The following is a 26,519-nucleotide window of genomic DNA, read 5'->3' as shown; positions in this document are numbered from 1 at the left end:
ATATCAAGGAGGGAAATTGTCACTTAAACTGAAGAATACATTGTCACTATCCCCGTGCATGATTCATGACTTTGTGAATGTAGTGTGAAGCAGTGTAGAACAGAACTCAACAGTAGTGCGTGTGTGAAAGGGTTTTAAGCTCCGAGGTTCAGAGTATGCGGGCAGGCTCAGTGACGGAATGGTCACAGTGCTCTTCCTCCCTCCCTACTGACCCGAGTCTTTCCCGGGATGGACGCTGCCTGATCAGGATGAATGATCCACTCCCAGCAATGAGATACCCATCAGATACGAGAGCCCTGCATGGCTTTGCCTTTCTGAAAGCCTCTGGATCAATACCTGGCCTCTCCGAGCTGCCCAGCACAGAGAGAGAAGGGGGGGGGGGGGGGGGGTTGGGTAAGAGAGGTAGACGTGCGAGAGATTAATCTGAGGCAGGAGGATTTCTCCTGAAAATGAATTAAAGCTCTGCAATGACACAGGAGGTCAGTCAAAGGCAGCCTGATTAGATGAGTAATTAACCTGAGCCTTAAAGAGAACGCACAGGCCGGCCATTCAACTTTTCAGGTGGAAATAAACCAGCTTTTATTCCCCAGCAAGATTTCACCAGCCAGGATGTCTGAACAAAATGTCTAAAAGACATCCAACTCATAATAAAGGGACTGGATGTAACCACAGATAAAAGATTGTGGACTTGTGTGCAAAAACGTGATGCATCCATTTCCCAAGAAATATTATGAGAAGTAGTTGAATTATGTTATTTTGGATAAATGTAATAAATTAACTGAAAAAAGAAACCAAGTAAGAGGCATATTAAATCTCGTTGAAGCCAGTATTTAATTCAGGCAGTTAAGATCCATTGATAAAAGTCACATGGAAGACTTGTAGTCATACTGTGAGGGGCATATTGCTCAAAATCATATCAATTATCATACTTCATTTAAAGATGGTGAAACATTTGATAAACAACATGATCCTCAACAAACTGCCTGACATAGGTCATAGAATTCTGGAATACAGAAGCATTGTAAAATTCTGCTTTTTGTGAGATACTTTATTGGGTTCCTCCTCCAATTCCAACTCTTACACCAGCATCTCCTCCTCTCCTCATTTTAGAGAAAGGGTACATTACAGCTACCATCTGCTTTCTTGACCCATAGAATTAATCTGACATCGACTGGTAGCTAGCAAAACGGTTGAAGCTGCACAGCAGAAGTTGACATTTTTGTAAATGACAGAAGAAACCGAAATCCCATTACAATGACTGTTATGACACAACATTATATGGAAGATGTCAGGTAATGAAATATAGTCAGTATTTTGCTTTGCGCTCACATTTCCACATTTTCTGCTGACAGACTGCATGGTAAGAATACTCTTCCATATTGCCCTATAGGTTATTTGAAGTCTCTCTCTCTCTCTCAATATGAGGATGAGCACATTTTTGGCTTTGAGTAAACTCTTCACATTTGCCCTCATGTTAGTCTGTAAAATTAGTCAGCAGGTGAGTCAACAGATAGCATTTCCTCCTCGGTGCATCCTCTGGGGGACAGATTTATGTCTGAGCCTGTTCCTGAGTCAGTCCCACAGCCTCACTCTGGGTCCCCTCCACTCCCTCTCCCTCTCCCTCCTCGGCGGCCCTCAGCCTCTCCCGCTCCTCCTCGTCCTCCTGCATGGCGATGGGCTTCCAGGAGTCCTTGTGCATCTGCTCGTTGAGCTCCGTCACCTGTGGCGCCGGTGGCACCGTGGCAAAGAGCGCCGGCGGCAGGTGACGGAACTCCTCGTCGTTCACGTCATAGTCCTTCATCTTGTTGTCCAGCACCCACCAGCGGCCAGCGAAACCCACATCCAGCATCCGGTCGGGCAGCTCACGCCAGGGCACTGATAACGCCGAGCAGCGCGCCTCGTACAAGCTGGAGTCTGGGTCGTAGTCAGCCCTGTAGGTCAGTGACGCCACTCCCAGGCTGACATGGCGCAGGCAACCCTGGTTTTGGAGCTTGACCAGCTTCTGCATGTGGCCGTCTGACACACCATTGCGAATCCACGGCGAGAGGAGGCCCAGTTGGTTGGTCATCTCCTTCAGGCTGGTCTCAAAGGAGCCCTCCTCAGGGTTTGTGTAGAAGCAGGCCCAGGCGCCCCCCAAAAGGCTGAGGTAGACCCCAGATTTGATGGGACGCTCCCAGGCTCCCACCACTGACTCACGTATGGCTTCCTTGTAGTCGCCAAACAGGCTGCTGCACCACACACCTGACAAAAGGCAAAGGCCTGTTATCTTCTGAACACTTGTGATACATAGAGCTCAGCAAATTAACGAGAATTTGCCACAGGTACTGAACATATAGACACAGCTTAACAATGACCAACAGCTAGCTGTCTGTAGTTGATGGATCTTGATCGCCAAAACATATTGCCTAAATACTGAGGATAACATAAAAAAAAACTCCTAAACAGAACATATAAATATTACACTTCACTATATTTCCTTCACTTTTATACGTTACGTTATTTCACTTGAGTCTTAACTCATTGAGTGCCAAATGCGTTGAGTGCCAAAAACGTAATATTTCGTTTTTAGCTTTTTTTTTTTAATTACGAAACTAGACACTCTAACACACCTTATGTGATTTTGGGAACTCTGTGATTAATGGAAATGAAATATATGACGATCGAAAACTCATGAAAACGCACAATCTGGACATTTTATCTGGACATTTTATCATAACTCGGTTGCCGCTTTGGGTCAATCAGTGACGCATGCACGTCAGCTTAAAACCAGGCCATTTTCGTGGGTCTATCACTAGGTGGCAGTCTCGCTAGGTCACTTCCCGGAAATTTACAGGCAACACTTCATATTTCATGAAAGACGTTATATCTCCATTTCTAGAAAAACAGCGATTTTGATGAAAACTAGCCACTGTTTAGCTTGCGATTTCTCAGGAACAGAAGCGTGTAGAAATACACGGTTTGCACCCACTGAGAGCTTAAAGTCTCACGAGCCGTATGTGTCCATAGCTAGAACACAGAATGTGCTGTGGCTGTACAAAAATCATCAACAGTGGTCTAGATTGCTGGCACTCTAGGACAAAGCTTCCGAAAACAGCTTGGCATTCAATGAGTTAATGGCATGCGAGGTAAGTCTAAATGGCATCCAACAGAACTCAAAGACAGAACCATGATGGCATTACGAGGAGGAAATAAAAAGTAGCCATCTATGACCGTTCATTCTTACCTACACGGCTGTTCCGTAATCGTTGCCATCGTGTGCCTTTCGTTGGTGCTGCTGCTGCTGCTTCTGATACAGTTGTGGAGCACCATCTCCTGAACACCAACGATGCAGCCATACTCGAATCACACACGACCTTCGGGTTCCAAGTGGAGAAACCCGGAAGAAATATCTGATGTGTAGCGAGACGTCTTCTGCCGTGGTCACCTTCACTCTACCCTCACATTATTTCAATGTCCACAAATGTAACACGAGAGCCAAAATGGCGTATCTGTCTGCAACGTCGTATATTATTGTACCGATGCAGAAACACAACTGGTATTGAAAGTTCCGGTTCAAGGTTTAAAGGGTTAACCAAACAAATGTAAATAACAAGCCCTGAATATTGCACACATAAATAACATATTCATAAATATTAACCAATTTCGTGTATATGTAATGGTTAAAAGAAAGTCAACAAGTTAATCGCATCATTCTCAAAATAATTCTCAAACGTTCCGCATGTCTCATGACCACGTGACCACTTTATCAGCTAACAGGAACTACTCCACACAGGGCTGACGTGGAGTGTATCCTGACAGCATCGCGTGAATAGTGAATAATAAGTACTCTCACAGCAATGATTGTCATTTCACATACAGACACGATTTAGTGAGTCGTGGTCTTTTCTCAATATTCCTTGTCAAGTGACAACCCACTTCAGAGGATAACCGAGGCAGACAAGTTGTATTTGCTAGTAGCTGGTCAGGCTATCTTCTATCATCAAGTCAGCAGAACTTCATTTTGCATCAAGTTCCTAGACACTGGCTACTGCTCAGGTGAGTATGGCAGGTTCACAGACACACAGACACACAGAATCATGTAATCTTGATCCTGAATAAGCTGATTATGTTTGAATGAGCAAGGTTAATGTTAAACGAACACATTAATTTGATGTTAGCTTGTTAGCTAGCTGGTATGACGGGGTTGCGTCCAACGGCAACTATCTTAATGTAGGATTCCGAGTCGTTTGGTCGCAAATAAACAACCTGTTTTTAGTATTTATAATATTAATATCAGTCAGTTCAAGATGGCATTACGAGCAGCCTTTTGAACAGCATAGGCAGCAGATTTGTGGCGAACAAACATTGTCACATTAGGTAAAAATAAAAATCGACCTAATAGTATGTTCTTAATTTTAGGTCTCGCATGAGGATTGAAGATTTACCCTTGTAATCATGGCAAGTCCTGACGACTTAACGTTTCAAGGTAGGTTTTCACTGCAGCTGTGTCTGAACTCCATATCATACCTTCCTTCCACCACAAGTGTTCTGGTCATCTTAATCTTTGTGGTCCCTTCATTTCTTCCTGTCTGCAGAATTCGAGGAGGCTGCAGACCTACTGTCAGCAGACCCTGGGGCCTCTACCCTCAGCGTGTCCACCTCAAGTGGCACAACAGCTGGGGCCCAGGACATTAAAGTAGACCTGTCTGAGGATGAAGACAACCATCAGGAGAGCTCAGGGGTGAGCTGACACACTGAATGGGTGATACTGGCTTTACTTGGGCCATTTGAAACGCTATACTGCTTCATCGCTTGACCGGGAAACAATGGATTGTTAGGGGTTCATGGACATAAGTGGCCACACCTAGTTTTGCAACATGGGTTGTCATGTGTCAATATGGTATTTGTCTTGGCTTCACTTTGCAGCTACTAGGTGAGGAGAAACAAACCAGTGGTTTTTGGACATTTGAATACTACCAGTCATTCTTCAATATAGACACAATGCAGGTATGAACTGCATCTCTCCATATATACATTTTATGATATAGGGTACCCCACTTCTGCACACTAATTCACTCTGTCTGCTTGATACACAGGTGGTGGATAGGATCAGAGGATCTGTGATGCCTTTGCCTGGACGAAATTTTATAAGGCATCACATCCGAAACAATCCAGATTTATATGGTAAGAAAAAATGATTGGCAATGTTAATATACTTCTTAACACATCCACCATTACAGTCTTGTTCATGTAGACAGGATTTAAAGAGGGTCTCTGCTGATTATATTGTGCCCATTTTTTGTAGGACCCTTCTGGATCTGCGTGACACTGGTGTTCTCAGTGGCCATCAGTGGGAATCTTTCTACCTTTCTTGCCCAGCAGGGTGACCAGAAGTATCACTACAGGCCCCAGTTCCACAGAGGTGAGCGCCTCAGGCTGTGTTGCGGGTTACCATCTGGGGTGGCCAAATCTACTTGGTGAAAAGAGACTGTGAAGCTTGCTTTTCAAGTTAAAACATAGACAGGGTGGATTGTCTTACCGCTAAAGCCCATCATGTGCATAATTTCTAAAAAATAAATTTTTAACATTTTCTTTTTGTGTGCTTTCAGTGACAATAGCAGCAGTTGTGGTGTTCCTCTATGCATGGCTTGTGCCTCTGGGTGTCTGGGGTTTCCTGACCTGGCGGAAGGGCAATGAGCGCCAGACCAGTGGGTATTCCTTCCTGGAGACGGTGTGTGTCTATGGATACTCCCTATTTATCTTCATCCCCACCTCGGTAAGTGGAGGCACTCAGAAGTTTGATATAGCATTACCAACATCCACAAAGTACCCTATGTTTGTTAAGTCAATTGTCATATTCTAAGAAATTGTCATGTTCGTATCATAGTTCTTAATATAGATGTAGCTATTTAGGTCTAGTGCAGAGAAATCTAAAATGTTATGGAATGATGACTTTATGGAGACTCCTTCCTTTTACAAGACATCATGCCACAATGACCGTTTGAGATCGTCCACGTGTTTCATACATTATTTGACTTTTGCAGGACAGATATGTTACTAATTTGCCTTTTCTTTATCAAAGATATTATGGAGCATACCTTTTGAGTGGGTACAGTGGACTCTCATTCTAATCGCCATGGTAATCTCTGGCTCAGTACTAGTCCTCACGTTTTGGCCTGTTGTCCGCGACGACACCAAGGCGGCTGCTTTTGCCACAGTGGCATGCATAGTAGTGCTCCATGCACTGCTGGCTATTGGTTGCAAGGTAAGTTTTGCCTACAACTTTTAGGTAGACAATTATCAAACATCTTAAATGTGAAGATTAAAACTACATGTGCCTAACAACTATGCCTTGATTTGAAAATATGAGAGTGCCAGTTGTACTTGTGTAGTTGGGATGCCTCCCCCTGAAACGCATCTTATTCCTCTTTCCCTCAGCTCTATTTCTTTGAAACGGCTTTGGAAATGAAGCCCATTCCCACTCCAGGCCATGCTGTCACGAATACCAGCAAAATTAACTAAGACAATAGTTGAGTGGTGTACGTCTTAGGCTGCTTTCTTGGAGATTGAGATGGGGCAGTGGTTTTTGGGGGGGAGGGGGTCTGAATTAATTTGTATCAAAACAAATCCTCTATTTTTGCACTTGTGCAGCAAATAAATCCAGATGTAATGGATGAATGTTTGATATGGATTAGGGTTGTGTTAGCTGTGTTATGGTTCATTCCCAATTTCCTCATCCCCTCAACCTCCCTAGGTTTACTAATTATGGAATGAGAACACTTATTATTTATTTGTACTTTACTGTGTCGCTTTTTATTTTCCTGTTTTGACTTGGGAATGTCCCTGGTATGTAAATAAACAGTCATTCCACTAAAATTGATATCAATTGTTACATTTTTTGTCCACTGTTTTATGTATGTTTTGGAGTACTGAGCCAATCAATACTTCTGTTCAAACTAAGTATGAGCCATGAGGATAATGGAATGTGGTGTATCCAGTAGAAATTGGTGACATTTTATTGACCTAATTCAGTTATTCTTGTACGATAGCAGTCAGACTTCACTTGCTGTTGAGATGGGAGGGGGAAAGTTCTGCCACCCCTAGAGGCCCTCCTGGGCTTTTTCCAGGGAAATGTACATGGCATTAGAACAAGTGGACTTGTTGCCTGCAGCCTGTGATAACTACCGTCCTTATCTCCCTGAGATAAGCTTGAATTATACAAACAAAAAATACTGGTCTAGTAAGACTGCACACAGACTGTGTATGGGACTCCTCCCACAACATTTAATTTGCTCTTTTTTTCCTTTTCTTTTTATCGTTTGTTGCTTCTTGTGAAAGAAAAACAAAAATAAACAAAAAGTAAACAAACAAAAAAAAGTTAACTCTACAAACTAACAGACGTTACTGTTTTTTCTGTTTACCTCCAAGAAGGTGCTAAATCAAAACAAACTGAAAATGTGACTGGAAGCAATGCATACACATTTCTGATGTCTCTGAGAGGGCCTTCACGTACCCATGGGGACGACGACAAGGTGTTGGGCTTCAGTTGTGAGAGCCAGATGCAGATCTGAGGGGACATGATGAAATGGTAGTAAGGGTAAGGGGCAGACTTCTCACCGTGTTGCCAGAAGTCTCCCAATACACAACATCATGGAGTCAGTGTGGGGTTGTAAACTCAGATTCTGCTGCTCAAGCGATGTATCTTTCAATTTGTCCTCTTCCCAGATACAATGTATGTACAGAGCACCCACATGTCTGCTTTCCCGTTATTTACTCCGGCATACCCCCCAATCTGTCCACCCCACTGGGTGCGTCTGACTGTCCATTCCCCTCAGTGCAATCCCAATAGGTTGTGACGGGTCCCACGACCAGGGCAAGGGAGCGAATCTTCTCTGCTGTGGCATCCAAAAAGCACAGTTGGCAAAAAGAGTTAATCATAAAGAAAATCCATGATGGTTTGGTTGAGATTGAGAGGGTGGGGGGGGGGAGGTTGATAACAGCCATTTTATATAGCCTTGCAGTCTCTCCACTAGGAACACCAAGTCTACACAGGACAACCATAACTGCACTACTGTAAAACTAACAGACCTTGGAGTGGCAATGGAGTCTGGACTATCTGAAGGTTCTACCAACTAGTTTGTTTTTTTTCTCTGTCAAAGACGGGTTAAAAAATGCTTTGGAGGGCATCTGGCTACCTGATGAAGGTTATTACACTAGTGTACATGCGTCTATGGCCCGCGGTGAAGACAAAATCTTTCTAGAGACTAGAGAGACGGAGAGTAGAGTTCATGCCAAGATGAGCAGGCTCTCGGTGAGACCGTGGTGCTTATTGTGGCCAAGCTCACACAGACAGACAGAGAGAGAGAGAGAGAGAGAGAGAGAGAGAGAGTGTGTGTGAAGGGAGGATGCAAAGCCAACTGCACAATGTGTAGTGACCGACGACTCCCAGTCAAACGGCAAACTCCATGCTCAGAGGTGAGGAGCTCTCCTTTGAGACTAGTTTCCACGTTCTCTTCTTTGCTACTACAGTCCGTTGACATGTGTGCATATGTGCGTGATTCTGTGTGTGTGTGTGTGTGTGTGCTGCATCTGAGAAGCATAAAAAAGGTGGGCTGGTCCAGTGGGACTGGCGTCCTCACCTGCCTGTGTGGTTCTCCAGTCTTTGAGTCTCTGTTCAGCTTTGTGCTCATCAGCGCTGCCACCCTGTGGCTGAACTGGGAATACATTTTATGTTTGTTTTAGCAGCTGCTGCGGGATGAGAGAGGATTGACGGCGGCAGTGGCCCACTGTCAGGCTCGCTGAAAATGGTGCTACTGTAGTAGAGGACGGATATGTAACGAGAGAGAGAGAGAGAGAGAGAGAGAGAGAGAGAGAGAGAGAGAGAGAGAGAGAGAGAGAGAGAGAGAGAGACTGATAGAAGAGGTGATGGAGCACAAAGACGGCAGCACTGGTTTTGGTTTTCTGGATTTGGTTGTGGTCAGTTTTGGGAGGCTCGACATGCAGGGGGCCCTTAGCTCCCATAGTGCATGGTGTTGCTAGGGATCGCCATGGGAGACGCCATGGAGATGGCCGGCCCACCCATTGTGAACTGGTTGGTGATGGGATAGTAAGAGCTGCTGCTGCTGGGACCCTGCTGGCCAGTGGAGGCTCCTGAAAGAGAGAGGTTAAATTGAGGTCAGCCTATGGGGGTGGCCTTTTCTCCACCGACCATGATTCACATATACACATCTGACCGGGATAACCCCACAGTATTACAAACATGACTTGGAATTCCATGGCTACAACCCCAAATCAGAAGAAGTTGGGATGTTGTGTAAATGCAAATAAAAACAGAATGTGATAATCTGCCAATCTCGTGAAACCATATTTACCTGCAAAGAGGACATAGACAACATATCAAATGTTGAAAATAACAAATTTGACTATTTCAGGGGAAATAGGTTAATTTCGAATTTCATACCAGCAGCATGTTTCAAAAAAGTTGGGACGGGGGCAACAAAATGCTGAGAAAGTTGTGTAATAAAGACAACAAACTAATGAATATTTACAACCAATTAGGATAACTGGCACCATGATTTGGTATAAAAAGAGCATCACAGAGATATTGGATTGTGATGGTCTTTTGGACCTCAGATGACGCTGCATTAAAACCAGACATGTTTCTGTAAAGAAAATCATTGTATGGACTCAGGAAAACATCCGGTAACTACTTTCTATGAGCACAGTTTGATACTCAATTCACAAATGCTAGTGTAAACTTTACCATGCAAAATAATAAATTGTATTTAAACATGGTACAGAAATGCCATGTCTGGGCCTGAGCCCATTTAAACTGAAGTAAAATGTAAAAAGGTCCTGTGGTTAGACCAATCAAAATTTGAAATTATTTATGGAAATCATGGACTCCTCTGGGCTAAAAAGGAGAGGGACTATCCAACTATTCAACTTATCCAACTTGTTATATATAGTGTTCAGTTCAACACCCAGCATCAATGACTGTGTGGAGGTGAAGCATTAGTGCCTATGGCATGGGCATCTTGCACATCTGGCAAGGCACAATTAATTCTGAATCATGTACACAGGTTTTGAGCAGCATATACGGCCATCCAGACCATGTATTTTCCACGCAAATATTTCAAAAAAAAAAAAAAAAAACGCAGGTGCTAAAATGGCCTGTCTGCCTTCCAGACCTGTCCAATTGGGTGTATCATGGAATGGAAAACATGATCAAGAAGACCCCAGACTGAGCAGCTGAAATCCTATATCAGGCTAGAATGGAACAACATTTCATTCTCAAAACTCAAAATGAATATACAGTATATTTTCCATGAAATAGTCAAATTGTCATTTTGAACATTTCAACATTTGTTGTCTATGTCCTTTTTGCGGCTATATGGGTTTACGAGATGTGTAGATCACCACATTCTTTTTTTTAATTTGCATTTTACACAACGTCACAACTTTTTCTGATTTGGGGCTGTACATCCACACTATTTTGTTTTTGTTTGAATCCAAAACACTTTTGATGTCTCTGCCCCCCTCATCTACACTGACTGTCATTTTCGAGCTCCTGAAACGGAACAAATTGTAAACGCCGCTTGCCCTATTTTTGTGTGATAACTCTAGCTTTGCGTTTTAATGGGGACAGGAAAATCCGCAAATCTGCATGAATTGTGTGAATAGTCATGCGATCTGTGTTTCAGGTGTCCAGTGTAGCCAAGGTTTCCGGAATTGCGAATGTAAGTCTTGACGAAGATTGTATTGGTTTTAAATGGTGTCTTTTTAAAAACGAAAAGGGAGTAGTGTGGATGTAGCCTATGGATAACCCTAGTGTGTGTTGAAGTGAAGGAAAGGTAACTGGAATGTACAGTACTTGTGGGAGGTATAGTAGTTTTATTTGTTTGTGTGGACTATCATTAGTAAAATCTCTAAAAATAGACAAACGTACCCTGAACTATTCCTGTGCTCATGATTGAGCCCATTCTGGAGTGTGTGTGGTTCACTATGCCGGTATTCACTAGATTAGAGAGGAAGGGAGACACACAGAACGCACAGATAGAGATACAAAGTAAATCGACAACAGAACAGGAAAACACATCACGTTAGGGACATGGACAAGATTGGTGTAGTATAGCATTATGTTTTGATTACATCTGACTTTCAGATGAACACTTACTATTCCCTCTCCCACTTAATTAGTGTACAGTGCTTAACAAATCACAGTTAGTGTGAGGGTGAATAAGTGTGTGTGTGTACCAAGGGGGATGAGGTTGTTGTGGGAGACCGTGGAACCACTGCCGATGACTGTGCTCAGGTCATAGGCTGCAGGCATCCCTGTGAAGAGGAGAGGAGAGGAGAGAAGAGGTGTGGGGGAGGGGGCAGGAGACCGTTAACAAGAGCCCACTACACTCATCACAGCCCATTTGCAGGTGGCCATATAATAACCTGACATGGCCGTAGATATTTCGCGCCTGCCTCCTACTCCGACCAAATAAAGACACGCTCTAATTAAGTTTTGGCAGTTGCCACGGGTGATATGCAGCTTACAAATGTCTAAGCCCAATTAACTTGAGCTCAATTAATTTATATAATTACAGTTACACTGCACGCTAAAAAACACATGGCAGATTTATCTCTAACCCCCCATGAAACAAACCAGGGAATGAAAGACATTTACTCTCTAACCCCCCCATGAAACAAACCAGGGAATGAAAGACATTTACTTTCCACCACGTATAATTAGGTATACTACTAATGGCTGCATTGTACCACAGGGGAATTCATATGCATGTCAGGGAGAGGAAAAACCATCCTGACTGCAAATCTTTTTTGTATGAATAATTCATGATTCGGAAAACTACTGGAGGAAGAGACAAGTGTAAAGGCAAGCGGCATCTGACACAGGAGGACCACTGTCCGTCTGTCTGCCCAGGCCACATCAGAGTCTTAAGATGATCTCTGGCCAGATGTTAGAGGTGTGCCAGCTGCATACATAATCCTCAATCCTCTCAAACAACTGCCAGTAATCCACGCATGTCCAACACACCACAGACATGGCAAAATTCAGCTGGACAACATTGTTGTCAATTGATTCAGGGCAGAGCACATAGTATACCTCATTTAACCTGCAATATTGCACATGGGTAAGATTATAATTTGAGCAGATTCATATCAAGATGTTGGTGAACCTTAGAGATGCACCGATATGGAATTTTAGGGCCGATAACGATAACCGATATTTATTGGTTTGTTGTGGCCGATACCGATACGATAACCGATAATATTACTCTTGAAAAAAAATTGTGAAAAGTGATTTGGGGAAAGCATTTAATAAGCATAATTTTATTGCAGTAATTTTACCTACCACCAAATGATGGACAGAACTCATAATAGTCCTCAATAGTGCAGCAGTCAACAACATAACAGTAGCCTAGCCCTACAGTATGTGTGGCTCCTTTAAGTGAACCTGACGTCAGTGACGACAGTGGCTAGAGAGTATGAATCGTTTTAATTTAGGACTAAACGCTCATAAACGGCTCAGCTGGAAATAAGCTACAGTATTGTGACCAAATCAGAGTTTGTGAGGGAAACTTATGTTTAGTTTCAACTGAATAAAGCTGCAACTCCTTAGACTGTATCTTATGTCCGTCTACTCTGTTGCGCACAACCTGCTGCAGAAGAAATGAAAGGGGTTAGCCCCGAAGGTTTTAATAACTTATTATGATGACCTGTCTGGAACTGAAGCAGGAACGGTTAGCATATTTCTAGGTAGTAATACAAAACCCAAGCTAACGTAATGCAAATATATATATTGCTTATTTGTTTCCCCGATCAGCGCGGTAAAGTGCAAACACACCAGCACGAGACGGCTCTAGATAGGGCTGAGCTCCGCTCTGGTAAGGTTAAATCGCGGATCATTCACAAGACGATTTTGAGATGCACATATTTCCAAATGAACGCATATCCACAGATTTTGTTAGAGTGGTGAAATACATTCACACCGCTGACATTATATTGAGGAAAAAGTATAACCAAGCTCAAGTAGCTCAGTGTAGCCAGACAGACCTTACGTAGGCCTAAATTAGGACTTTAAAAAATATCGGCGCAAATTATCAGCCAGAATTCTGTTATCGGACCGATAATAATATTTTAATTTTTTCACTTATCGGCCAATAATATATCGGCCGCCGATATATCGTGCATCCCTAGTGAACCTTGTTGTGAACCGATGTGTGCTGTTGTACATAGCCAATGATGGACATGAATGCATAACAATAGTTTTCCTGTAGCTGTCTAACAACCCATTATTAAAGATGGGAGGCAGCTGATAGCTTTTGGGAAAATGGAAGCTCATTTCTGCCTCCAAATGTGAATTGAATAGGGAGAAATCACATCTGGACATGATCTGATCTGAGGGCCGCCTGACAGGGTGGGGTGGGGTGTGCACAGGGCCAGTGTGAGAATAAGCGATGCGAGTGTGTACCGGACGCGGCCATGCCCTGGCTCACGCTGTAGGCTCCCCCAGTGTTCCACATGTTCTCAGAGGGGGAGGTGTAGTGGGAGCCCGGGGGGGGGGGCTGGGGTGGTGCCTGTATACCTGCCAAAAGAAGAAAGAAAGAAAAAAAAAAAAAACACATAAACATAAACCCTCAAAGATGGTACCCCTTTCAGAACCCCACACATATATATACAGAGATCCCCCTTTAAAAATACACACTCCAAAAAATATCTAAAGACTCTCAAGCCTTAATCCACAAACACACACACACACACACCACACTTTCTACCCATCATCACCCTCCAACATCAGCTAAGACAAAGAAAAAATAAAAAGACTGGGCAAGGCATTGTGTACTCACTCACCGGAAGAAGGGGTTCTTCAGGTCCAGCAGGTTGCTGGACTTAGAGCCTGTCTGGTCCACTTGTGCCACAATGCTGATGTCATAGCTCTGTCTGTGGGCACACCGGAGAGGAGCAAAGTTAGGTAAACATCAGCCAGCCTCTCCCAATCACCCCCCCCCCCCCCCCCCCCCCCATACAAACACACTGAATGAGGAATGCTTAATCTAATCTGGGAGGCCTGTAATACCCCTCGTGGCTGCACCAGGTCACCTCACCTCTTGTTGGCCACGAGCATGGCAGTGCCCGACATGGTGTCTCCAGCCTTGGCAAAGAGCGGTGACTGTAGCAGGCAGCGCACCTGGTACCAGTGGGTGAGTGGCTCCGTCGGGGCGGTGGACAGCCATACGGTCATCCTGAGAAAGATGGCATGAGGGGAAAGGGGTCAGTGCGTTTAGATTTTAAGACATTCTTTGAACAGATGCTTTTATAGACAACAACTTACAAATGAGGCATAGCGCTAGCAAATGACCAGTCAAGAGAAAGAGCATTAGGGGCAAATCATTTGCACAAACTGAAAACTAAATAATTGCCAAACAATGCAGAGATGCAGCAACTCTAACTTTCGTATAAATTCGTAACACAGTAATATAGAACCTAATGCGGTCAAGGTCAACTGTGCGTTTTAGTAGGCACATTTTAAATGAATTGAGGTACATAAGAAGGTCTGGACTTTTAAGCAACTGCTTGGATACTAAAAGTGTATAGCCTGGCTAACGCCAAACCTCATCTCATTGAGATGGGGTCTCGGAACTACATGTTCATTTTCTCGTCTTTGAAATGTGGTTTACGAATGCCCAAAGCCGTTTATTGGGCGCTACGAATGTCTATCAAATGAGTCTTTACGTAGCTCATAACCGCTTCGGTGTGTCATCATCTTGCTGTCCCCCCTCCGTTTTGTGATTGGTTCCTTCGTTGAGGTGAAAACAAAGTCCATGGAATCCAGGCTGCCTAGCAGCGTAAATAAAATTGTGCGCGTAAGGCAGCATGGGAAACCCCAGGCAAAGGAGTGTATGGGGATAAGCAGCTTATTCTGCCACTGCAGCATTATGGACGCAAAAAGCTCCACTTGACTGGCAGAATGTAGTGAGCAAGATGGACCAAATCAAAGATAATGAACAGTACAAAGCCAAACAAATAACCATATCAATGTTCAGCAATGGAGAGTTCAACACGTTCAAAGCATCCAGTGCTCTGACCTTGGCCCCATCCAAACCAGTCACCGAAGTTACCTCCACCTACCTCAAATAAAAGCCCCTTAGCCCGATGTCTAACGGAGAACAGATGACCTCCATCTTTCTTCACCTCCCCCTCCTCTATTTCAATCCACTGCTCTGTCTCTCCTGAAGGACAGTTGGCTTTATGAGTTCCTGAGTATGTTGCCTATGACACGCGCCGCTGCTCTTTATTGACCTAACTCTCAGCTGCAGCAGCAGGAGCAAGAGCAGCAGCGACTCACTGTATGGACCCTTTCAAGAGAGTTCCATTAGAATGTTCAAGCATTGTTTTTGTTTACTTTGTTGAAAGGGTCTATAGACCCTTTCATCAATAAAAACAAAAACAATGCTTGAACGTTCTATTTGGGCCCCAATCTACTTCCTCTACATTAAGATAACATATGGAATGTTAAAAAGGAAGCCTTGTGGGGCCAACTATGATGCTGATAATGGAACTCTCTTGAAAGGGTCCATAAACAAAGCCACTGTCTCAATGTCACCCAGGTAGAAAAAAAAAAGCGTGGGGAAAGTATTTTTAACAAAAAAAGTGCCCAAATACAAAGCTTCAAGGACAATCTGTTACTGTTAAAAATACTTCTAAAAAGAGGACTACACAACCAGCTGTTAGTTCATGTCAGTGTGGGACACTTTGCGCAGATGGGAGAGAGTAACTTACACAGATCCCACGAACGCCACGTCGAACCAGAAGGCCAGCCCGTGGACCAAGCCAGAGTGGAGCATGTGGAATTTGAAGGGGATCTCGATCCTGACAAAGAGTGAAAACATTTAATTTCAACAATTCAGAACGCTATTCCAGAACACACAATTAAAAAGATCGTCGTCATAACATTCTTTGCAGAAAGACAGGATTCTGATCAGGATGTAGAGAATTTTGCTGCTATTTTTTTTAATCAAAAATTACAATCTCTTCACAATGATACCATATGGTGTTTCTGATACATTCTAGAACTTTTGTTTCATGCAATATTTGAGTATTGTAGGAAAACAAAAGAAATTGTTAAATGTTAAATATATCTCAAGCAGATGTAGACACATACTTGTATAAATCTTCCTCTTTAGTCTCCAGGAAGTTGACCGTGTATTTCACAGACTTTGCCATGAGGATCCTGATGTCAAAGGTGTCCTTATATGTGTGTAGAGACAGAGAGAGAAAGAGAGAAGAATTAACCAACATCTTTATGTAAGACAGTCAGTCAGTCACATCTTGATTTCTATTACTATACATGCAACACCTTTCTAGCTCACACATATAATTCTGTGGGCTCCGTTTCTGAACTGAATCTGAATGGTACCATGTTGGACCACCTGTCTGGAGCAGGCCCACCATCTCACAGGGGCTCAGCTCACGCTCAAAGAGGTCCAGAGGGGGTCTGGCCACTGCAGGCACTAAAACAGCACCAGTCAGAGAAAGACCACTGTCACAGCTTATTACTGTCCCAGCAGTGGAACACAGACACGGGCAAGAGACAGGCCCCTGCTTCTGACTACTGCTGGAGGAGTCGGAGAATACGCACGCACATGTCAAACTGTCACAGAATCCAACACCTCAGCTGGTGTGAATGAGCAGATCATGCATAAATCCTGAGACACACTAACACTCCCGCAGGGCTTTCGGATGACAAATGTCCTTCTCAACAGACTGCTCCCTCCCTCACACACACACGGAGGGTGAGCAAATCTCACAGAGTGAGAAAGAAAAGAGTGCGGGGTGAGAATGAGGCACTGTGGATACAAGATGTGCTCCACTGTGGTGTGCGCTAAACGAGTGCAGACTGCACTGCTGGTCTCACGCCTACACAGACTAAATTTACTTTTTCCTCAAACACCCACTTTCAACATGCTGACTGTTCTCCTCCCATCCCACACATCCACAAACACACCTACAGGAAGTGTCCTTATGTGAGCCCTCCCCCTCCCCCATACAAACCCCACACACAGTTCCCCTGAATCCCAATCCCCAGCGACCACAAAATGTACCCTGGCAATGGTTTTTATTACAAACAAAAGGAGACAGAGCAAGAGAGAAGAAAGAAAGACAGGCAGAGAGAGGAGGGAGGTTTAAGCTGTGATAGGGCTCCTCCATCTCTTGTTCTTACCACAATGGGCTGGCGGAAGTACTCATCCACAGCAGCTCCTCTAAGTGCTGAGAGATCCACGCCGTGGAAGGATGGCTGGTACCTGACAACAGGAAGCAAGGGATCATGAAAGGAATAAATGACTGGCAGAACAAACCCATAAGTAAGAGAGTCAGTGAGGAGTGGAAGGAACAAACATCAAGAGGCTCTTTTTGGTTCTTCTTCTTCTTCTGTCTTGACATTTTGCCTCTTTTAATGACAGGAGAACCATCACTTAAGAAAAATAACCTTGAGGCCAGCCTCTTATTTCTTCCTTTCCATCCTTCATGTCCCAACCACTAATCCTCCTTCCATTCATGTGTGTGTCTGTCACTGCACAGTAGTACTAAGGACAAGTGTCTGCTAAATGAGTAAATGTCAGTGTTCATGGAATCACTTCTGTCTCTGTCTCTCTCTCTCTCTCTCTCCAAAAGTGGCTGAATCCCAGAGTGAGCCCTGAGGACTATGGACTAAGTGGGAAGCTACACCAGGCGCGTAACTGAAGCGTTCCGTTCGCGATGCGTCTGCTGCAACAAATAGCTTCCACTATAATCAATGGAAGTAGCTACACCAGACGTGATAGCGGCGCGTACGTTCGAAAAAAATCTACCAATCTTCTAAAATAGATTTTACACGTCTTTACGCACTCACATGTTGTCGTCTACCTTTGTAATTTCCGGATTTCCCTATGGTTACCGCAGTAAACATCACAACACTTTAAACTGTGGGTAATTCCGTTTGGTGAAGTCTGCACTGATGCAGACTAATGGAAAGGGCTTGGTAAGTGCCAGTAAGTGTGAATTCAAACCCTCACGCCCTTTGAAATGCGACATTTGGGACAGCCCTAAGCCCTTACGAATTTCGCGAGAACGAGCGGCAAAGTCTGTGAGTCTGGACTTGGGATTGGGCCAGTGTCTTGCTAAATTAGTACATGTACCTGTAAATGGACTCCCTGTGACTGCTTTCTCTCTGAGCCTCTCAGCTTTTCCCGTCTCTCCCTTCAAAGCCCCTTTGTCACCACACACACACACGCCCAGGCCTGGGCCTCACCAGAAATTGGCCTTGGTGAACTGCTCCATGTACAGCTGCTCATCTGTGAAGGGTGCCAAGTGCACGTCACCGATGGTTGGGAACATTTTACCTGAGCATGTGTGAGAAAAAGATGGACATACTGGTGAATTTTATGGACATAAAATAAGGACATGCTCCTAGCTCTCAGCTCTGACAGTGGTGAAGGGACAAAGGATCTGGACCATATCCCACACAACTGCCCACTCTCACGTTACTTAGCTAATGCAGACCCTCTAACTCTCAACCAAACGACAATGGTGTTGCTGGTTGTCTGAGGCGACAAGCTCAAAGATGATGAGCTCTAGCTGAAGTGTGTGATAGACATGGCAAGTGAGCTTGGCTGCAATGACTCTCCATTTGCTTTCCTTTCTTTCTCCAGTCAACAAAAGAATCTCCTAATCGCTACTTTCTTTTTTTCGAATTCTTTTTATCGTGCTTTTGTTCTTCTCACTGCTGGGCTTTGAGCTATGTTGTGACAGCTTTGTTAGAAGGCATGCACAGCAGCTTGAGAGACCAACCCTCTGCCATCAAAAGTTTCAGCAATTATCTCCTCTCTTTCCTCCTCCTCCACCTCTTTGGTGACTCACCGTTGCTTTTGAGGAACTTCTTGGCGTGCAGGTAGCTCTCCAGCATGCGTTCGTTAAAGAGCATGTAGCCCATGGGCTCCGAGATGATTATATCTACCTGCTCCGGCAGGCTCACCTCCTCCACCTTCCCAGGGATCACCACCACCCGGTCGTTCAGCCGGTTACTGTTTACTAGGACCTGCAACAGGAAATCACTCTTAGTAACTCAACTCGTACGCACCGAATGGCACCGCTAAAGTGACTACTAACAACATTTTAACTAAACTAAAAACGATGGCACTTGGCACGTGTCTACATGGATGGTTCCTATGTGTGAGGCCAAAGTTCACAAAGACATTCATTTCAATTTGTGTAGTATGAATTTAGGGTACAGTACATCACCAATTAAAAAAACAAAACAATAAGAAAAACAATGTGAATGTACACTTAAATGCAACCAGTAACCCACATTTTTCAATCACTTAGAACTATTTATTTTCTTGGTCATGGATGCAGAAGGTATTTGCTAGGGCCATTGCAAAGCGGTCATATTTGTCTTTCTTATTGCCCCTTTGATAACCCTGATATAAAATCAACAATGGACTCCAAACATGCAAGCGTGCTTTGCAACCTGCAGCAGGACAGTGCTGCCTTTACCTCTGCATGCTGGGCCATGGTGCTAGCCTCCACTGCATACACCTTCCTCGCTCCAGCCTGGGCAGCAAAGAAGGAGAGGATCCCAGACCCGCAGCCCACATCCAACACCACCTGACAGAAACAGACATGGGTGGTGGTATGCGATAGTAAATAAACATTGCCAGTAAATAAACACTTTGCCAGAGTTTAGAAAGCTATTTTCCAGGGAAGATTATAAATGTGTAAGAAAACATTAAACAAATATAGTCACTGTCAGGGTTAATCTTGGCTAATAATATCATAGACGTATTATGAAGGCAATCAACAGCACATCCCTACTCCTAATAAGGCCATTAACAACATTTTCATGACAAAACAGTCATATGATGCTGAACACAAGCCTGAATTGAAAACAGCTAGAAAAGCTCTGGTACTTTGTCCTTGAAGTCTGTGTGATTCTGAAGAATTGCCCGCTGGTATGTTCCAGTTCTAACATAGTCCTGCATCATGTTCTGCTGCTGGGAGAGGTAGCCATAGAACTGGAGCACAAGGAAAATCAGAGTCAGTGCCACTGTTTACCGTCATTATACATCTATACAGACATCCATCATGTCGTTGAAGTGTCAGTGAGTGCGGTCAATTCTGTATTCTTAAAACTGTACGACAAAGGCATTTACTAAAGCTTTAGAAATCCATTACAGAGGCCACTGAACAGTAAAATGCAGCACCTTAGTGTGTGTGTGTGTGTTTGCCATAGTATACCAACCTGGAAATACTGTACAGCAGAGGATTCCTCTGTCCTGTCGCTGAAGACTGACTGCTCTCCTCTGTGTCCACGGCAGTTCTTCAGGATGTTGTAGAAGGACGAGAACTCTGCAGGGAGGGAGAGGGAACAGAGACGCCATGGACAAACAAGCCATCAGAGAATAGAGTGAGCTCATGGACTATTTCAAAAGCCACAGAACAATCAAGAAATGCAGTTCAAAGCTGCCATCCTTCTCCAAATAGATTGGCAACTGGTTTAAAGTCCTTATGTCTTTGGACATACAAAAAGGCCATCCTCCCTCAATTTATTCACTAATCTAATCAGTTTAGTACAGGCCATAACAATTAATACAACATAGTTAAAATGTTCTACTCGGCATACAGTAGCTGACTTACATTGGGAGGAAAGAGCTGTGTGATCCAACCACACTGCATTCACCACAGAAAGCAGCATCAGTCAGTTACCAGTTATATCGGTCTGTCAATGTTTGTCATATAGTCCTCAATATAGTCAAAATACACCCTGGTGGCCTCACGTACCTGTTTGGGATGGGAACTGAAGCAGTACACTGTTGCACCCGAGGGTGACAATGAAGGACTGCTTGCCCACGCGGCTGCATTCTGTGTCCTGGGAGATGGAGCATTTGAACACGCAGGTCTCTTCTGCTGTGAAAAGTGGGGAGATAGGTGGATGTGTCAGACACATCGCTACAGAAGCTATGGTGAAACCCAATAATGACATAAGTAAGCTCTCTAAGGTTCTACATAGCCTTTACTGGACCCAGAGGAACACATGAACCAACTCCCAGCTTGATGTCATTCTCAAGGAGAAAAAAAAAGCATGTTTATTAGAAAGATCCATGTGTAGTCCTGGTATCTTCACCTCCTTCTTCACCTGCCCAGTCACCAGAGTTAGTATCTATGCATGGGCATGAAAGACAAATTCTGTCTTGCGTTGCGCAAAGATGAGACATATAAAGTGATAATTTACAACTGAATCAACCTAAGGTTATACTCAATAGGAGTCCACAAAGCAAACAAGCCTGGGTCAGAAATCCTTCATTTCAAACAGACTTGGTTATCTATTCCTCCTTCGGCTCCAACATTGGGACACGCCTGCCTGTTCCAAATGCAACAGCTGCTTGTTTATGTAACAGAGTTTGTAAGAAAATGAGAAGATTAAATTAAATATTAATGTGCAAACTCCTCTTCGCAATTCTGGATGGATTCAGGATGAAGCACTTAATTTCTTATTCTGCACTGTGAGAAGTGTAAAGACTGCATGTTTTAAAATATTTAGTCATTGCTCTCTAGTGCTTGCTCTTAAAATTCCCCCCAGACCTTATCTACTAGAGGCGCTCCAGCCAAAAGTAGGATTCAGTTGAAAAGTCCACAGGGGACAAAAAGCAAATAGCCTACTCTTTTATAATCGGATTGCCTATTGGTCACGTTGAAAGTACAGACAGTACCATAAAACACAAACAATGAGACACCGTTGGCGGCGGTACAGTTGTGTACATGAATGAGGTTGTTTCCATCATAGATATATCTATCCATGATGGCAACACTGGCAGGCTAGGATAACATGCAAGAGTAGTCATAAACAATGTTCTCACGCCACAATTAATCAAGTTTGGGTAGCATCATTTAGCCTCGTTAAAATTGCACTGGTCGGAGGAGCATCACTGCGCCGTGCCATCCGACACAAAAGCAGCCTACCACTGAAGGAGCTAAAGTGATGGGAGGCGGGCGCCCTGCCATTGTTAGTAGAGGAACAAAGATGAATACGTAAGTAGCTAGTTATTAGCACAGTGGCAAGGTTTTCACAATTTATCTATTTTTAATTCTACTCTTAGTTTTAGTGGGCATACAGAAAGGTGGCACGAGCGAGTTCTGCTTAGCGCCAGCGTAAATCAACTGTACGCAATACAAATAAAAACATTACCCTAACTAAGAAGCCAAAACAACTAGGCTAGCCCTAATCCAGGGGAAGAACAGAAGATAATCACTAAAATGACACATTTGTAGCAAAGCTTCCTTCAGTTCCATGTTAAACGTCACCAGCTAGAAAACGTCTGGAAAATGTTACACGCTAAGCAGAGATGTACTGGCGAGCCTGTGATAACGTTATTTTACAGAAGCATGTATTGTATGGTTAGCTGTTGTTGCCAACTGGTGGTAGGTAGCAGAAAACCTATATAGACATAAAACAGTCCTCTGAAAAGGCCCGAGTGTTACATGTAACAAACCAAATAACGTGAACACTAGCTTACTTTGGCCACTTTCTCCTGATCTGGAGGGAAACAAGTTAGCAAGATAGTTAGCACGCTAGCTGGCTATGTTACCTGAGGCCGCTCTGGTGTTACAATCAAAGACGGCATGGTGTATCGATGATTATGAATAACTATGTAGCCTTTGCTTTACTACAGATATGATCCTTTCAGCAACACGCTGCTGAAGCATTTTGCAAATTACGTGAAGTCCAGACCAATTGTTTGATTCGCGGTGTCTGGTTTTGGAGAATACGAGCTCCTTCGCTAACTCACTCTATAGACATGCACACATGTAGTTACAATTACAGCGGAGTGATGAATAGCGTTAGTGTAAAGCCTCCAGGCCCGTGGGGGCTTTGTGTAAGGATTAAATTGCTTACTGTTGGAGAGGTTTATCAGGGCCGCATCCTGGGTGGTTTTCACCTCCAGCCGTAGAGGTTGCTGTTCTGAATGCCGCTGTATGTCGCCGTTTGCGTCTCCGACAGAGAGGAGCCGCACGCCGGGGAATACGGACACCGCCATCTTCGATCTAGAGGAGAGACAGCTCGCAGCAGCGCACATCCAATCGCTCGAACCGCACTTGGACGCATTCACTCAACAGGAAAAGGAGGCCCAACTCTCGAACTCCACTGTGCGGTGATTGTATGGAACTGCAATCTGTCTCACGACATCGCCCGTCTTAAGAATCGGAAATCTATTTTTTTGTAGATGGACAAGGGAATTTCGGTAGCCTTAGCCTATGCACTATTGAAGATATCGAGTTGGTGTTGTGATGTATGCCATGGAAGCTTAGGCCTATTATATAGCCTACCTCACAAGCACAAGACGTAGTGCAAGGTATACAGGACTGAATCTGACATTTAGGCTGATACACCAAGGTAATCTAATGGAATGGTGTAACACTTTTGCACAATGCACGCTGATCTTATCAGTTGAGTTGAAAATACCAACAAACCTGCTATTCTATTTTACTACTACTGTTTCATGAACTCATATGGTATGTCCTGCGGTTTTTAACAGCATACTATTAACTTACGCCAGGGATGTCAAACTCAGGCCCGCGGGCCATTTTTAGCCCGCGTGCTGCTTATTTGTGGCCCACGAGGTCATTATTCAATCTGTATTAGAAGTGGCCCACCACGTAGTTTATACAGCGCATCCATATCAGCGCATCCACGTTAGAGCTGGCCTAGCACGCTATTCTATTCAGCGCATGAGCGCAACCCAGGGCAACGCAGCCCATCAAGTTGCTACATACTGTACATATAGTGTATCATACACCGATAACACTTCAAATCCCAAAATGAGTTGCATCGTTAAACAAAACACGTATCCATGCAACCAGACAAACTATCAACGAAAATTGCGAAGCGAAAGATTGATAATCGGAGCTTTCAAGATAGGTGGGAAAACGATTATATGTTCATATTATTCAAGAACAAATCCGTTTGCTTGGTATGTGGATTCACCGTAGCTGTCACTAAAGAGTAGGCCTACAACATAAAACGGCACTACGAAACTAAACATGAAGACAAATACAAAGATCTGGATGCGAAGCTTAAGCTACAGAAAGTGGGAGAATTGAAAGCAAGTCTGCTTTCAAGGCAGACAAGCCAAGTCACAAAGTAATGCTGCTGTAAAAGCGAGTTTTACTGCAGGATATCGCGCACGGCCATTCTCAGATGGAGAGTTTGTTAACTGTTAATAGTTACAATTACAATTTTGATAATTGTTAAATGTTATTTACAATTTTTATAGTTCACCTGCAAAAAATAGGCCAATATATTTTTTCTATTCAGATATTCAATATATTTTTTCTATTAGGCTATATTCAGAAATGCCTGCATTCTATTTTTTCTTGTGTGTATACAGTTTTAATTCAATAAAAACATCGGTTATTCAATAAATGTTGAGCTTGGCCCGCGACATACTCCCATTTCTTAATTTTGGCCCCCTGTGAATTTGAGTTTGACACCCCTGACTTACGCTGTAACAGGCTGAGGGAGAGTCCAGTCATTTTATGAAAAAAGGTTGAACAAATTGCAACAGAAGAAAACCTTTGATTTTGTATCCTCAATATGTCCTGAGTAAGGGAAAAAAAGCCCCGAAGTATCCCAATAGGGGAAAGTACTGCGCCTACAGTATTTTTCTCACGCAGATAGGGGAAACAATTAACCTTCACATGTCACCATGAAAATTACTGAGTTGATTACTTACATCAAGACAAACACAAAATGTATTATACGTTTTTTGACATTGTTTGTTAACATAGACAAACAGGGCATAATGTAATTACGTATAGCTACCACAATGAGCTAATAGTCCAGGCAAAGGTCTGACCCAAAATTAATTGCAACAGAATTTATTTTCACATTTTTATATTTCAATTGGTGATCTAAACACCATAGTAAAACACCATGAAAATCCAGGTGGTGGAAATATGTTAAAATGAGGGTTGTTTTATGCATTATTCTTCAGCAAATACTGACAAAACTGTAATTAGAATGTTGTAGAATACACATTCTAAAGAATATCTGACCCCATCTAACTTAACATGGAATTTTAGAATCTTGCATTGTTGAGGAACATTCTTTTATTTTCAAAGAGTGAATTTCTTGGCTTATTTCAGACTGGTTTGTTGGAAAATTGGTGTCTATTTTGACATTTTGGCCCTTTGAATCAATGGAAATGGTTGTTGAATCTTTAAGAGCCAGTGTGTTTTTGCATGTAAGTGTTCCACAATGTGTAATCTGTATAAACACATAGTTAAGCATTATTCAGCCTAGGAAAGTGGTTTTGGTGTTTAATCTGATTTAGAGGTGTAACGGATATTGGCAGGTCTTCGACCCCGCCCTGTTTGGTGTGCCTGTGCTCTCTACCGCTCTCTCTCTCTATTCCTGTTGAGCAGGTGTTGGTGTTCAGGTGTGCCTGATTGGCAGGACTATAAATCTCCTGCGTTCACAACAGCCAGCCGGCTTCCTCCTCCTGGCTTTTAGCTTTCGTTGTCCTTCGGCTGTTAAACCCCTAAACTGATTTTGCATGACACTTTTGGTTTCCTTCCATTATACTGACTTGCTAGCCTGGCGAGCCAGACACACATTAAAATGTAGGGTCTGGGCACTCACCGTTCGCAGTGCTCAGTCCGAGGGGCGGGATAATCAGTTGTCTTTCAAATTCCCTCTGCACGCAATAGGATATTTGTTTTCAAGTAGCAGGGAATTCAAGCCAAACCGTTGCAACTCTGCCATCAATCATTATGTTAAGCCCACCAAACGACTCTATACACGATTTCAATGCCCTGATTAAGTTTCGATTTCTGGAGCTCACAAGCCAACGGAGAGTTGCTAGACTAGCCCCTAGACTAGCCAGGGGCGCGTCTAGATTTCTAGGCTACTGACTTGCACTACACCACGTTATCATTTAGTCTCTGTTAAATTTACCTTTAATTAATAAGTTATCTTAATTATTATGGAATCAGCGTGTGGCCTCCCCATTCATGTTTCATGCATCGAGCCGGCATGTCACCTATGGGGGCTCGTCCGGGATTTTTTCCAGAATTTGGTAGGTAATTTAATTGGTTTTGAACGCTGTTTTGAATTGGCCTTACTGACGGGCGTAAATTGCCTGTGCAGTAAATTATAAATTGGGGAGACTCGCGCTGAAATTGTTTATTTTTTTCAATTGATAAGTTAGTATTTGGTTATTTACTGAGATTTCGGTTGGCGATCTAATTGATTGAGGTTTTGTTGTTTGGTTTGCCGTGGAGGAGAGCCATTTAGGGGCTACTTGCAGCTTTCGTTACATTTCGCTGCAGGTAAGACGTGCAGGCTGTGGTAATTTGGCGCAGGTGTAGCTTAGTTGCTAATTGGGGGGGGGGGTGGTAGGTTAGAGCCTACCTGAGCAAACGTGAAACCCCGCGCAAGGTGAAGAGCGCTTATCGCTGTGTGTATGTATGTGTATGTGTTTGTTGTGTCGAAG

The 26,519-nt window shown here is 43.5% G+C and overlaps 3 protein-coding genes across 3 annotated transcripts; 1 reads left to right on the top strand and 2 right to left on the bottom strand.

Moving 5' to 3' along the window:
- Positions 1 to 812: 812 nt before the first annotated feature.
- timm29 (translocase of inner mitochondrial membrane 29) lies at positions 813 to 3,672 on the bottom strand. Its single transcript, XM_042087044.1, has 2 exons — positions 3,224 to 3,672; positions 813 to 2,241 (listed from the first exon to the last, which is right to left on the bottom strand). The coding sequence occupies exons 1-2, from the start codon at positions 3,333 to 3,335 to the stop codon at positions 1,550 to 1,552; spliced, it is 804 nt and encodes a 267-aa protein (XP_041942978.1). The 5' UTR covers positions 3,336 to 3,672; the 3' UTR covers positions 813 to 1,549.
- Positions 3,673 to 3,743: 71 nt separating this feature from the next.
- yipf2 (Yip1 domain family, member 2) lies at positions 3,744 to 6,859 on the top strand. Its single transcript, XM_042087041.1, has 9 exons — positions 3,744 to 4,035; positions 4,399 to 4,465; positions 4,575 to 4,720; positions 4,906 to 4,986; positions 5,076 to 5,163; positions 5,285 to 5,401; positions 5,589 to 5,755; positions 6,062 to 6,244; positions 6,418 to 6,859. Exons 2-9 carry the CDS (start codon positions 4,435 to 4,437, stop codon positions 6,499 to 6,501), a joined length of 897 nt encoding a protein of 298 aa, XP_041942975.1. The 5' UTR covers positions 3,744 to 4,035; positions 4,399 to 4,434; the 3' UTR covers positions 6,502 to 6,859.
- Positions 6,860 to 7,234: 375 nt separating this feature from the next.
- On the bottom strand, positions 7,235 to 23,449 carry carm1 (coactivator-associated arginine methyltransferase 1). The gene is given in 17 exon segments (XM_042087039.1): positions 7,235 to 9,129; positions 10,928 to 10,996; positions 11,236 to 11,313; positions 13,463 to 13,553; positions 13,555 to 13,576; positions 13,843 to 13,932; positions 14,097 to 14,234; positions 15,772 to 15,861; positions 16,154 to 16,239; positions 17,213 to 17,294; positions 18,281 to 18,371; positions 18,889 to 19,066; positions 19,525 to 19,635; positions 19,938 to 20,042; positions 20,270 to 20,376; positions 20,809 to 20,934; positions 22,922 to 23,449. Coding segments are annotated over 17 exon segments (1,785 nt in total). The 5' UTR covers positions 23,103 to 23,449; the 3' UTR covers positions 7,235 to 8,989.
- Positions 23,450 to 26,519: the final 3,070 nt, after the last annotated feature.

Source organism: Alosa sapidissima, chromosome 3, assembly GCF_018492685.1.
Source record: "Alosa sapidissima isolate fAloSap1 chromosome 3, fAloSap1.pri, whole genome shotgun sequence".
NCBI classification, from domain to species: domain Eukaryota; kingdom Metazoa; phylum Chordata; class Actinopteri; order Clupeiformes; family Clupeidae; genus Alosa; species Alosa sapidissima.
This window is presented reverse-complemented; position numbering and strand designations above follow the sequence as displayed.

What these genes read in the sequence shown, in the direction of transcription:
- yipf2 (XM_042087041.1), top strand. Translation starts at nt 4,435, where the DNA reads ATGGCAAGTCCTGACGACTTAACGTTTCAAG. An exon ending in TCAATATAGACACAATGCAG is followed by an intron (nt 4,987 to 5,075) that starts GTATGAACTGCA and finishes CTTGATACACAG; the next exon opens with GTGGTGGATAGGATCAGAGG. An exon ending in CAGGCCCCAGTTCCACAGAG is followed by an intron (nt 5,402 to 5,588) that starts GTGAGCGCCTCA and finishes GTGTGCTTTCAG; the next exon opens with TGACAATAGCAGCAGTTGTG.
- timm29 (XM_042087044.1), bottom strand. Translation starts at nt 3,335, where the DNA reads ATGGCTGCATCGTTGGTGTTCAGGAGATGGTGCTCCACAACTGTATCA. An exon ending in ATTACGGAACAGCCGTGTAG is followed by an intron (nt 2,242 to 3,223) that starts GTAAGAATGAAC and finishes GCCTTTTGTCAG; the next exon opens with GTGTGTGGTGCAGCAGCCTG.